The 12,320-nt window shown below is 42.5% G+C and overlaps 1 protein-coding gene across 1 annotated transcript in view; it reads left to right on the top strand.

The window, feature by feature from the left end:
• Positions 1 to 12,320, top strand: part of svep1 (sushi, von Willebrand factor type A, EGF and pentraxin domain containing 1) — a 113,277-nt gene that overhangs the window by 27,727 nt on the left and 73,230 nt on the right. Inside the window, exons 2-3 of the mRNA XM_030076624.1 lie at positions 1,165 to 1,420; positions 3,987 to 4,163. Of these exons, the coding sequence (XP_029932484.1) occupies positions 1,165 to 1,420; positions 3,987 to 4,163 (433 nt within the window). The remainder of the gene's footprint in view (positions 1 to 1,164; positions 1,421 to 3,986; positions 4,164 to 12,320) is intronic.

Below are 12,320 nucleotides of genomic sequence, written 5' to 3'. Positions count from 1 at the left end.
GAGTTCACCTCATCTCCTTCTGCTTCTTCTTCTTCTTCTTTTGTTTTCTCTCTCCCCTCACCTTATTCCTCCAACTTCTCCATTTGTCCTTTCCATCTGTTGTTGGCTAGTTTTCATCCATATGCCCCCCTCGTGCCCTTAGCTGAAACACCCTTAAACAAACCCAAACACTTTCAGCTAGGCTCTGCACAGTAAAGCTAGCAGATGGCCCTGTTGGGTTTTTTTTTCTCCAGCGAAAATAAAGATATGTTTCTCTGACTTTAATGTCCTGTCTAATTGTATGTGGTGGATTGTAAACGGTGGCTAAAGTTAGGTTGGGAACTGTAGCCGGTGTCTGGGGCGGACGCAGCAGTGAAGTCTGCTAAACCAGCCTCTGTGTTACCCAGTGTTCTCTGGTGGTTTTCGACCACTGGCAGGCAGCTGCACAGTCTGTAGGAGAAATAATTACAATTGTAGAGTATTCTCTTTTTATTTTTTTTTGTTCTTCCCCATCTTGCCCTCGCTGCCTGTCCTGCTGATGTAGGGTTTTGAGGAACCCTAGAATTGAGGGTTGTTTTTAGTGGTCGTGTGTGACGTTCTTCGTTATTCAATTTAGTCATGTCAATAAAGCTGGAGCTATGTTGGTAGCCTGCTGGCAGGCTGAGTAATGCGTGGGATGTTTGTGCTTAAATGGATACCTTGTGCAAATACATAACAGCATGACTAGTACATTAACTATGGCAGTTTTGCCTTCGCTTGTCATCTCGTTCTGTTTGGTTTTCTTGAAGTGAAATATTTGCTGTAGGCCTCTTTTTCAATCTGACCTGTTTGCATTTGTAATATTTTCTCTTTTTCTTATATTTAAACATTACTTTAAGGCTCATCTCCGAGCTTCATCATTGTGGGAGTAACAGCAAAACTCACTTTAGTGCAGGTACATCAAGATGTTCTTTATCTCCTGTATTACAGAATGCAGGGTCCTTTTTCACAAGTGTTGTCATTGTGTAATGCATCTAAATTAAAATTCTTCTTCAAATTTTGTTTCTGTCTCAAGCCAACATAAAGGAAGAGCAAGCAAATCAGCTTGGCAAAATAAGTCTGAAACTTTGATTTATTTTATTCTGAATTTTACAAATTCTGTCAAACTGAACTGTCCACTTAATAAGTATATCTGTGTCCCAACAGCAAATCCTGCGTCACTCTCGTGCCAACGCCACCAAGGTCATTTTCCTGATCACTGATGGCTACTCCAATGGCGGGGACCCTCGGCCAGTAGCAGCAGCTCTGAGGGAGCGGGGCGTTGAGATCTTCACCCTGGGCATCTGGCAGGGCAACATCAGGGAGCTCCACGACATGGCCTCGCACCCTAAGGACCAGCACTGCTACTTGGTGCACAACTTTGCTGAGTTTGAGGCCTTGGCTCGCCGTGCGCTGCATGAAGGTGAGAGGGACTGTTGAGGATTACTGCTGGCTTTTTTGCGCTTTATCTTCTCTAATGTTTATAACAGAGCAGTGTGGGTGGGACTGCAAGGAATAGAGTGGAAAGAGGAGGATGGGAAACCTTTTTTGGTGCGGCAGAAAACCTGAGGGCCCTGACACTGTAACTGTGATTTAACTTGAACCCGAACTTTTCCACTTCACAACAAAAAACAAGAACCACATCAAGTGGGAGGAGACAGGGACTAACACCAGGTCCGCTTCTAGTTATCATTTGTGTTTCAAACAAGGAGAATCAATAATGGTTGTCAGATAAAGTCAACTGAAGTGGTGTGCACATTTCTGTCCACTCCACTTCCGCAGCTGTGATCCTTCAGTTTTTTAGTCCAGTTTCAGTTTCTTTAGTTGATTAAGGTGTTGATTAAGATCACACCTGTAGTTCAGTTCCCTGAAATATGGAACGATGTTTCCTTCTTGTTACCCAAAAGTTCCTGTTGAATCCTCTGACCAAATGACTGAGAACTTGAGTCTCGTCATGTTTTTTCTCCATTTGGCTTCTTCAAATGCTCAGCAGCTAACAACAAAATGCTTCTACTTCCACATGAATTTAAACATGGCAGCTGCCAGCCTTCACCCTCAGTCGCTTCAGTGTTGAATAAATGTATAACCAATCAGTGATAAACAGTGCTATAGTCCCCAGATTCTAGTTGGATCCTGTGAGTCCCACATGTCAAACAGCAACCAAAAAAATCAACTGGAACTGGATCCATGGTGAATGAAAAATTCAAGATGTGTGTTTTTTTAGTGCCAAAGCGGTTCCAAAAGGTTTGGTATCAGTGGAGAAAGGCCCTAAAGTTTTACCTTGTGTTAATGCACTTTTGTTCCTGCCACAGTTCAAAAACAATCCTTTTTATATTGGGGAACCATAGCCTTCTGGAGGTGTTGCTGTCCCAGTTCAATAAAACATCTGTAATGGGAGGTGCCTACTTTATAACCCCAAAGACATGTCCGATTTCACCCATACCCCCTTTTTCCACTTGACCCAGTTTAGTTGCACAAGGGACAGTTACATCAAATCCTGTGTTCTGCTGAGTTGAAATTCAGCTACTACAGGCTACTCTTTTGTCTCTTTGAAACCTCAATACTCCCACCATCACCATTTGCCCTGCCGCAATATTTCTTAAGCAAAGGTTTTGACCCCTTTAAAGCTCTATGTTTATTTAAAGGCAAACAGATAATATTTTATATGGAATCTGACATTGTGCATTTCACATGGTTGCCGCTCTCATGTCCTGCCAACAGCCATTTAGCCTCACTTCCATACAGACTGCAGAGAGCGAAACCCTGTTCCCACACTTCAGTTTAACGGCCCAAAATTTAGTGAAAAGAGGGATTCGGTCATGGGTTTAAACATAAAATATCACCATGAAATAGCAAAATCACATACAGTTTACACATACAGTGCTTGCATGTGAGCCGCTAAGTGTATAGTAAGCTGTAAATCATCCACATGTACTTTATGTGTCGACGTGCACAAAGGCATGCCCTGTACATACACACACACACACACACACATACACACACCACATCTCAAATCCCAGACAGTAGGTACAGTAGTAGAACTCAGTGAGAAAGGATAAGGCCGTGAGAATAAAAGCCAACGAGCCTCACTATCAGCTCAGCCTCCGGTCTGTGTCTGATGTTATTTCTTAAAACGTCTGCCCCGAGCCTCTGCCAACAACAGCGTTAAAGCTCAGATTCTCTCTCAGGTTCTTGGAGACGGTGTCTTTTAAAGCCTCTGCCTCCAGGGAAACACGTTACACCTCGCTGACCGAGGATCAAATGAGACTAGAGCCTCCTCTCCTCCACGTCTCCTCCTCTCTACTGTCTCAGTAGAAGAATAAATATTTATGGGAAAGGGTTTTCTGATAGAAAATAAATAAAACAGAGACAGGTTTTGGCCTCAGAGCCATGAAGAAAATGTTGTGTGTGTGTATGTGGGTGTGTGTGAGAGCTGATGAGGCATCAAGGTGTTGTTTATTTACTTTTCTGTCTCATTTTTTTGGTGAGATGTTTCATTAAACAACATCAAAAGTCAAACGGCAAGTCTGTGTTTGATTTTTAAAATGGATACAAAACGGTCAAGGTGAAAGCAGTCCACAGCCAGTCATAACATACAGAAATATGCACAAGGCACAGTATAGCTTAGACATAAACAGTGAGGTGGGGTAAAGTTGGAAAAACAAGCAAGCAAGGTATCCGTAGACTCATATTTAAGACAATTATTTTTAGATTGTCTGGTAACCAAATTTAAACATTCACTGCATATTTTTATTATCCTGTTATGATGTTAGCAACGTCCATTTTCACATTTTTGGCTGTCTGTGCTGTCACCAGACTTGTAAAATGGTGGTATAATAAAGATTCACTTGTAGCAGTATCCAACAATAAACTCAGTCCTCAAATGGTGTTTGTGTGTATCTATTGCAGACTGATTGCCAGTTGAAATAATATTATCCCATGTACTGTATAGTAACCTGTGCTCCTGTGTGTTTGATTTCCACCTCCAGACCTCCCTACGGGCAGCTACATCCAGGAGGATCTGTCACGCTGCTCGTCCCTTTGTGAAGCAGGCAAGGACTGCTGCGATGTGATGGCCAGCTGTAAGTGTGGCACACACACCGGCCAGTACGACTGCATCTGTGAGAAGGGGCACTATGGCAAAGGACTGCAGCACGAGTGCACAGGTAGGACGGATGCACACAGCATTTCAAACACCGATGTAGCTTGAGAGGCAGAGCGTTTTGCAACACTAAAAGAATTTAGAGAAGCTTGACCAACTCCATTTTGAGTTAAAGAGCATCTGGCTGAGCAGCAGCACCCACACGAGTGGATTCAAGGTGTGAATGGGTGACTGGTTTGTGGCCAGCCAGACCTGCCACACCAGCAGTGCCAAAGTGCCCATGGGCAAGGCACTGTGTGTGTGTGTGTGTGTGTGTGTGTCCAGAACATAACTTCCAGTTTGTGTAAAAATGCGTGTAAGGTAATCACCCAAGATCCAAATTTATTTTCTCACTTACGCCTAATGTGATATCTCCATCCAGACAGCTTTTATGTGATTTTTGTCTCCATCCAACCCCAATACAATGGGGCTGGATGGATATTCATTTGCAGAGCTCAAAGTGTCAAACATTTGCACATGAATTACTCAACAGCAGCAGCTCTTTTTCAAAACAGTGACATGAATACTCAAAGAGTTTTGTGGGGAACTGTTTCTTGCTAAAGAAAACTGGATAACTTGATCTGTCTAGACAGTACAATGAGTAGGGCCAGCTATGTATTTTGGGCAAGTTGTTCCTTTAAAGCTATGCAAGATTTCATGTTGCGGCATCATGCCAGCCGCCGTACCCTCCTCTCCTTCAGCTGGCAAAGGTCATGTCCCAAAACATGCCACTCCCCTTGATGAACTATTGACCTGGAAACAGTTTAGTCTGGGGTAACCTGCATCCATAAAGCCAGTAGATGATGACCTCACAACTCAACCACAATGTTCCTTATGTAGTACATATTTAGCATTGCTGTTGATTTTTACTGATTTTCACCAGTGTTGTTGTTGCTATGACTACCCGGCTCTGTAGCCATCACCACTGGCCACTGAATTACACCACTGGCTTCCAGCAAACACAATAATTCAGGTGTGTAAACATGGGGTCACAACATAATATGTCCTATTTAATGTTATTTAACATTTTGATGTAAAAAGTTAAATATTGCTCCTTAAACTTCTAGTCATTGTTTTTATATAGACTGTTAGTAATGGTCCAGTGAGAAGCTCCCCATAGTTTCTCTCCCCTTTGGCCTCATGTCCTTTACCTGTGGCCCTCTCCTCTAAACCTTAACCACTTGGCCCCAGGTCGCTGCTCAGCGGGTCAAAGTTAAATAAGCAGCCTGTCCACTGAGCGCAGGGTAAGCACTCCACAGAGCAGATCCCCATCAACAAACCCAGGATGTCCCATAGGCGTCAAGGCAGCTCCTGTCAGTGGACAACAGGAGTGAGGCAGTGATGTGTTTGTGTGTGTTCAGGACCCAGACGGCCTGTCCTCACCTCTGACTCTCTGGCTCTGGTGGGACGTCTTGTTGAATGCGTCACATCTTCCTCACTCCCACCTCACACCCCACCACAAATCACATCCCATGTCCACTTGTTTCCTCTAATTTTATTAAAAATCCCCATGCCTTTTTGAAATGAAAAAAAAAAAAAAAAAACTTTTTTGCTAGGCTTTTATTGCTCTGCCTCCCACTTCTGTATCATACATAATAATTTCAGGAACACAGAAACATTTGTTACATCTGTTGCCAGGGCACTGCAGCTCTCAGCAGTGGATTCCTTATAATATTAGTCTAAGGATTCATTTTTATCGTACAGTTGCATTCTTTGTTCAAGTCAAGATAAAAGCGTAACCATCTGAAATGGAAAACATAAATGCAATGTGAAGTTGGACATATGCTCTGTATGTGTTTGTGTGTGTCCAATCATATACAGACACTCTTGGATGCACACACACATATGGAACTGCATAGAAACATCATACAGATCCATAAGGTGTGAGTTATAGCTCAGTATTTTTTATGGTTTCTAATAGTGAAGTAATGTAACAAGTATTAAGTTCAAGTCTGACTTTTAATCTTATCCCCCAAAACAGACATAATGATTCAAGTTCAGAGCAGAGACTTTGAAACTTTGAAAGGACAGTGGTAAATATATATGCACGGATGCACACATCCTTTCTTTCTCGCTCTCTGTGCGCACACACACACACACACACACACACACACACACACACACACACACACACACTTCCCTTTTCTAAGCACTCTCCTCTGAGCTTCTCCTTCTAAGGAACAAGATTAAAAACCAGCCATGCTGAAACAATTACATTTCTTCTGGTGGAGGAGAATGCATCAGCATGTAGTAGAGACTTGCAGCATAATTTACAAGTTATGGAGATGTCAAGTAATTCTTGGCCTGAGAAGATGACTCATATTATATATATAAAAATAAAGATTTCTCACTGCCTGTCTGCTAAGGGCTAATGACATGAAAAGAGATGAAACTTTTAAGATGCACAGGGGGAAATTGGGTAATGCTGCGTGTGTCTTTGCTTACTGTAAGCGGTGAGATAATGGCTCCGCTGTAATGTGAAGAAACTCCCAAATTCGGTTTTGGTTCTATCAAAATGTCTAACCGCTGATTTGATGGATGGATTCTGTGGGAAAGGATGAATGAGTGGCACTTTGCCTGTGAGTTTTGTTCAAAAGCACTCCAGTGTTACAGGCGGTTAAGTAACGGCAGTTTCCAGCCGGCAGTCAAGTGAAAGAGACTTGGGACATCCATTATCCGGCTGGTCAGTATCACCTCAGACTAATACATGACACAATACCTGTTGTATTATACGGCTTATGTTGTAATTTATGTTGAAGTCTGACGTCAGACGCTGAAGTGTATGGTTAAAGGTTAAGTTATTTATGTGTGTCATCTACGTAAGAGCTACATCTTTCCTCTCACAATATTTATTAGCTATAAATCCTTATTCGCTGTGATAAGTAGGCTGTGTTTTTAGTGTAGTTTTAATTGCATTTTGTCAATTAATTAATTAATTTATTTATTTAGTAAAGCTGCCATCTTGGCCAGGTCTTTCTTGTAAGAGACTTTATACCTGGGTAAATAAATTAATGAATAAAAACTTTCTTTTAAAGTGTTTCTTGTAATTTGAAGGTTGCTATGTAAGTGAAACTTTGTCTCTATGCTGTCTCCTATTCTGTAGTGCAGGTACAAATGTTGCTAGGTAGCACGCTTATAGGTAGGTAGCACACCAGTTATATGGCAGTGATGGTCAGTATAATATTAAATTTTGAAAAAGATGCAGTGTAGTTGTGGTTATTTGTGGGGCTGTTATTCTTCTCTGCTGTTTACAGAATTGGTACTTGTACTTATTGTTGTGCCATTAGGGGAGACAAGATGTTGGATATCAGTATCAGCTCCCCCAAAATCATATTGGTGCATCCCAACTCACAGTGAGTCAGCAGGTAGGGGCTCAGTGTGTTCTCGCTCAACCTGACTTTCACAGGACACAAGACTGTTGTTTTTGGACCTGTGGATTTTGGGCCACGGGACGGTCTCTATCGCGCTGTTAGGCCCCCGTGTCGAGCCTTGACACACACTTTTCACTGTCTGTGTAATCGCCAAGCGCAGGGAGGAATGCAGCGGGCTGTGATTGTTGGACAGCAGAGGGTCGACAGAACGAATAACAGATGCATTGGTTTGTGTGAGCGTGCCTCTGTGTGTGTTTGTGCATCGGCGAAAGTGTGTGTTTTTGAGTGGCGGCCACATTAAACCTCCGAGTCACTTCAGACAGCCCACCTTTGAGGCAGAAGTGTGGTGGGAAGGAGGGAATAAAGGGACTGAAAATCAGTGCTGAGTGCAGTACTTAGCTGAAACAATCACAGTTAAAACGCTGATAAAAATCTCCCCTCTTAATGGGGAGGAATGGGCGATAATCTTGGTTGTCTTTGCCCTCTGGGTCTCCTAACTGTGCCCACATGCTTTCAATTTGAAATTAGATAACAAGAAGGAAGAGAGAAAGGGTAGGGAGAGACATTTGAGTGACAGATAAGATCAAATACGTTGGATTAGTGTCTACAAGTCAAGAGACTGAAGACAGAAGAAGGGAGAAAGCCAAAAGGGCATCGGGGTCATCGTGCCAAAAAGTGCGCCTCCCTAATGCTCGTCACATGTTGTCGAGACTGGAGGCCCACTATGCGTATTAATTTGTTTTAATGGTTTAATTAAGAGCAGAGAGCAGACTGCAGAGCTGGCTCAGCCGGCTCCGAGGAAGGAAAGACACAGCGAGATGCTGCAACCACAACCGAGCGCTGCTTCCTCTACATCTCCCTCTCTCTTTCCACCACACTGCAAAAAAACTCCATCCTAACAAGCCTCATATTCAACCTAAAGTTTTCTTTAAACATGTGAATAAATCTGCCAGTGGAATGAAACATGGCAGAATAAGGCAGATCAGCCCACTAGTATCAAGAAAATGACCATTAATTCAAAAAGATTCTGGAAGCAAGGTGATTAGCATTGGAAACAAGTGGGATTATCTCATCCCACTGGCAGATTTATTCACTTGTTTGAAGAAAAACAAGATTTTAACACTGACTGTGAGGCTAAATGACGGATTTTGTCACGGCGAGTCTGCAGGAAGTTGTGTAAAACGAGAAGTCAGGGGAGAGCGTTTGGGTTTGGGTTATTTGCTGTGGATACTTGATTGTCCGTTAACCTCCTTTCTCATGCTATAGAACAGACACATAACCCACACATGCTGCGCTGGGCCAGACTGGAATATGTGTCACTCCAGTTGCTGTTGTGGGCTTGTTGGCAGCCTGTGGTGCTATTAGCTCTGTTCGTCTTAGTTTGGTTTCCTTAAGTGGTGCAAATTACCCTCATATATGTTTCTGAACACTATATTTATTAAAGGTTTTACTCTGTAATAACTTGCGAGCTCCTTTGAAGTCCTGGCACCAAAACCAATTAGATTTGCAGTGAAAGCGGTACGTAACCAAGAAACATACATGTAAACTTGACAAGCTGCTGCTGTTTTCAGAAAAATACCACACCTCTCCAACAGTGTGCTGAATTTTGTTGCTTTAACCTCAATAGGATTGGCTGAACCCAAGGTGTTGTGTGAATTATGGGCACTGTATGTGCTTTCCTGATGCCAGGGGTCTGAGTGGCGGACAGATTCGGCCATACACTGTAATACTGCTGGCGGAGAAAGTGTTGTTCTGGTTTACATAAGTGCGATGGTCGTGTGCAACTTCAAGTGGTTTTGTTGTCTAGACTGTAAGTTTTTGACTGAGGATTATGAGAGATTTTATGTTTTCTTGGTCACATTTTACACCTCTGGCGGTCAAATCAGTGGGCTCGTCAATACAAATGCATGCAGTGCAGCTGAGCTTTGTTCAGTCCCGCAGAACTTTATTTTAAATTCTGGTGGAGATGCCAAAATTTCCAAATGTCCCAAATATGTGCTGCTGAATTACAGGGAAATGTGTATAAAATGATGCAAAAGACATCCTGATATTTTCTATTTGATCTAATGCTGCAACCATAAAACAATGGCATCTTGGGTTTGAATATTTCACTCAGTATAAGTGTGATGTTTTTTGTTTGAAGCTTTGCAACCAGCAGATACAGAATATAGATGTGACACTGTCATAGACTAGAGGGAAATTATTTTTACTAAAGGGATAAATTAAGGGGAGAATCAAGTTCAAGGGGTTCAAGGGGTTAGTAGTCTTTGACATGCCTGAAAGTAATAAGAATTAACTGTAGTGGATTGTTTTGGCAAAAGGCACTGTTTGAATCAGCAAGTATCCAAGTGATCAGAGTTTAAACTAGTGTTGTTGATGGATCTGTCGACAGCCAAATGAAACACGACTGGAATCCCACCACAGAGAGAGAGAGAGAGAGAGAGAGAGAGAGAACAGCTTTAGACAGCAGTTCCTGCTCTGTTTGCACCGAGTTACTCAACAGTTTGGTTTGACAGCTCAAAGAGGACATTGTTGTCTCACCACAAATACCAGCTCGCCGTATCTGTATCGAGGAGGATAGCCAGAGGAGGGGGGCAGGGGATGAGAGGGTGAAGGAGGGGGGAGGTTGGACGAGGGGAGGCACAACGTGTTTTCTTCCTGTCACACCGGCTGGCTTATCAGCCTCCTCTGCAGCCGGGGAGGAAGACAGGAGCTCTGGACTGTGTTAACACTGTGTGGTGTCAGCACAGGCTTTGTTCTCCTCAGGACGGGTCTGCCTGGGATGAATGGTGGAGAGAGAGAGAGAGAGAGAGGGAGAAAGGGAGAGAGAGGGAGAGAGAGAGAGAGAGAGCAAGAGGGAGGGAGAACAGTGAGAAATAGAAAGAAAGTGGACAGGAAAGAAAACTATTTGGTTTAGAAATATGAGATGTCGTATTTGGGTTGTTGCCCAGACAATTACCTATCTTTCAGCTGTCTAAATTGCATATGAGTGATTTTTTTTCTGTGTGTGTGTGTGCATCTGTGGGTGTGTGTGTGTCCTTACATTCACATGTTTATGTTAGTCAGTGAGCGATAGTTTTATTTGTATTGAATTTATATTCTTGTGCCTCAATAAGTCACACATACTCGGCTCTCCTTGGCTGCTTCAGCTCTGCTGGTCCTGTTAGTGGATTCGTCATTATAAATGTATGCTGTGCATGTGAGCTTTGTTCAAACCCACAAAACTTTATTTCAAATTCTAGTGGAGATCCCAAGGTTTCCAAAGATACCAAATAAGTCCTGGCGGGTTACAGGAAAATGTGTATAAAATGATGCTCAAGACATCTGGATATTTTCTGTTTGATAAAATTGTGCTGCCACAAAACAGCAGCATCTTGGCTTTGAATATTTCACTCAATATCAGTGTGACGTAGCTTCAGTGAAGCATTTCAGTCAGCAGATACAGAATATTGATGTGACAGTGTTGTGCAATATGGAAAAAATGCCTTTTCTAATGTTGTAGTTACATAAGGGGAAGTTTAGGGGAAAAAATCAAAGTTAAATGGGTTAAATCAGCATGACCCACCTTAGATGTTCCTGCATATGGTTTATATAAAGTCTGCTGCATCTGGATGGGCTTTAAAGTGTGAAATAAATTGAATACACACACCTTGGTGTTAGACCATCTGAGATCGTGGTTAAGCTGCACTTTCAGAGGTGCATTTGATTTGTGTCACAGCCTGTCCTGGATGGAGAGTCAAGATTCAATTTGCACTAAATGACCTTCCAGTTTATATAATACAATTACAAGCCCATTTTATACATATAATATTAGCATAAGTACTCCATTTAAAAAGATGGTGCATGGCTGTGCCATGTCCCATTCACAGCAGCCTGGATAAACTCACTTCTCAGTTCATTAGAAGTGAATTTGATAGTCTGGATATTACAGCCATGAAGAAAAAGGCCAAATGGTTCCAAAGGAAAAAAAAAAACACTAGAGGAACAAGGAGTGGGGAAACTCTTTTAATGCAAAAACAGCTCTGTTTATTCAAGCTGGTGGTTGGACAGATGAAAAATCAAATGTAGGCCATGGAACAGTCAACTTGGCTACACACAATATATGAAGACTTTAGGGAGTGTGTCTTGAGTGGATGCACTTCATTCATCACCGCTCCTCTCCTCATGTGCCAACAATAGCCCGGGCACCCAGCCACTCATGTTTGAGGGATGTGTAGGTTCTGTTGCCATGGTAATAATCACTATATTGCCTTTATACATTGTGATCAGGATACAAGGATGCACACAAACATCTTATCCTATATAAGACCCATAATTGGGATTTGCCCAAGACAAATTTCTCCTTGGAAACAATAAAGGCTAATTGAATGTGAGCTGTTTATCAGAATGTATGAAAAAGCATTTCCTGGAAGATGATAGTGGAGGGATTGCTCAGTGGTTTTTTTTCTTGTTTGTTTTTAAAAAAGCCTCTTGATTCCAAGAGGAGACGCGTGGCAGCGCTGAGCTTTGACACGACCCCCGACCATCCATCAGTACATGTACTGTATGTGTATGTGCGTCTGTTTTCTTTGTTTCTGTTGTTCAGTTCTGCCAAGGTCCACACTGTAAATATTTGCAATCCTGATGTGAACGGCCGAGCGATTCCAGGAGGGGGAAGCCTCAAGGCAGACATAAATTGGTCAGAGGAATAAAAATGACGAGGAAGGAGGAATCGGTTAAATACGGAGGACTGTGAAGAGCGTGGAGGAGGGAGGAATGTTGCAATCCAACTGTCTTTCTCTCTTTCTTTCGTTCTGTCTTTCTTTCTTTCT

This window comes from Myripristis murdjan, chromosome 18 (assembly GCF_902150065.1).
Source record: "Myripristis murdjan chromosome 18, fMyrMur1.1, whole genome shotgun sequence".
In the NCBI taxonomy this organism is placed as follows: Eukaryota; Metazoa; Chordata; class Actinopteri; order Holocentriformes; family Holocentridae; genus Myripristis; species Myripristis murdjan.
The sequence above is the reverse complement of the archived record's forward strand: the minus strand, read 5'-3'. Positions and strand labels throughout refer to the sequence as shown.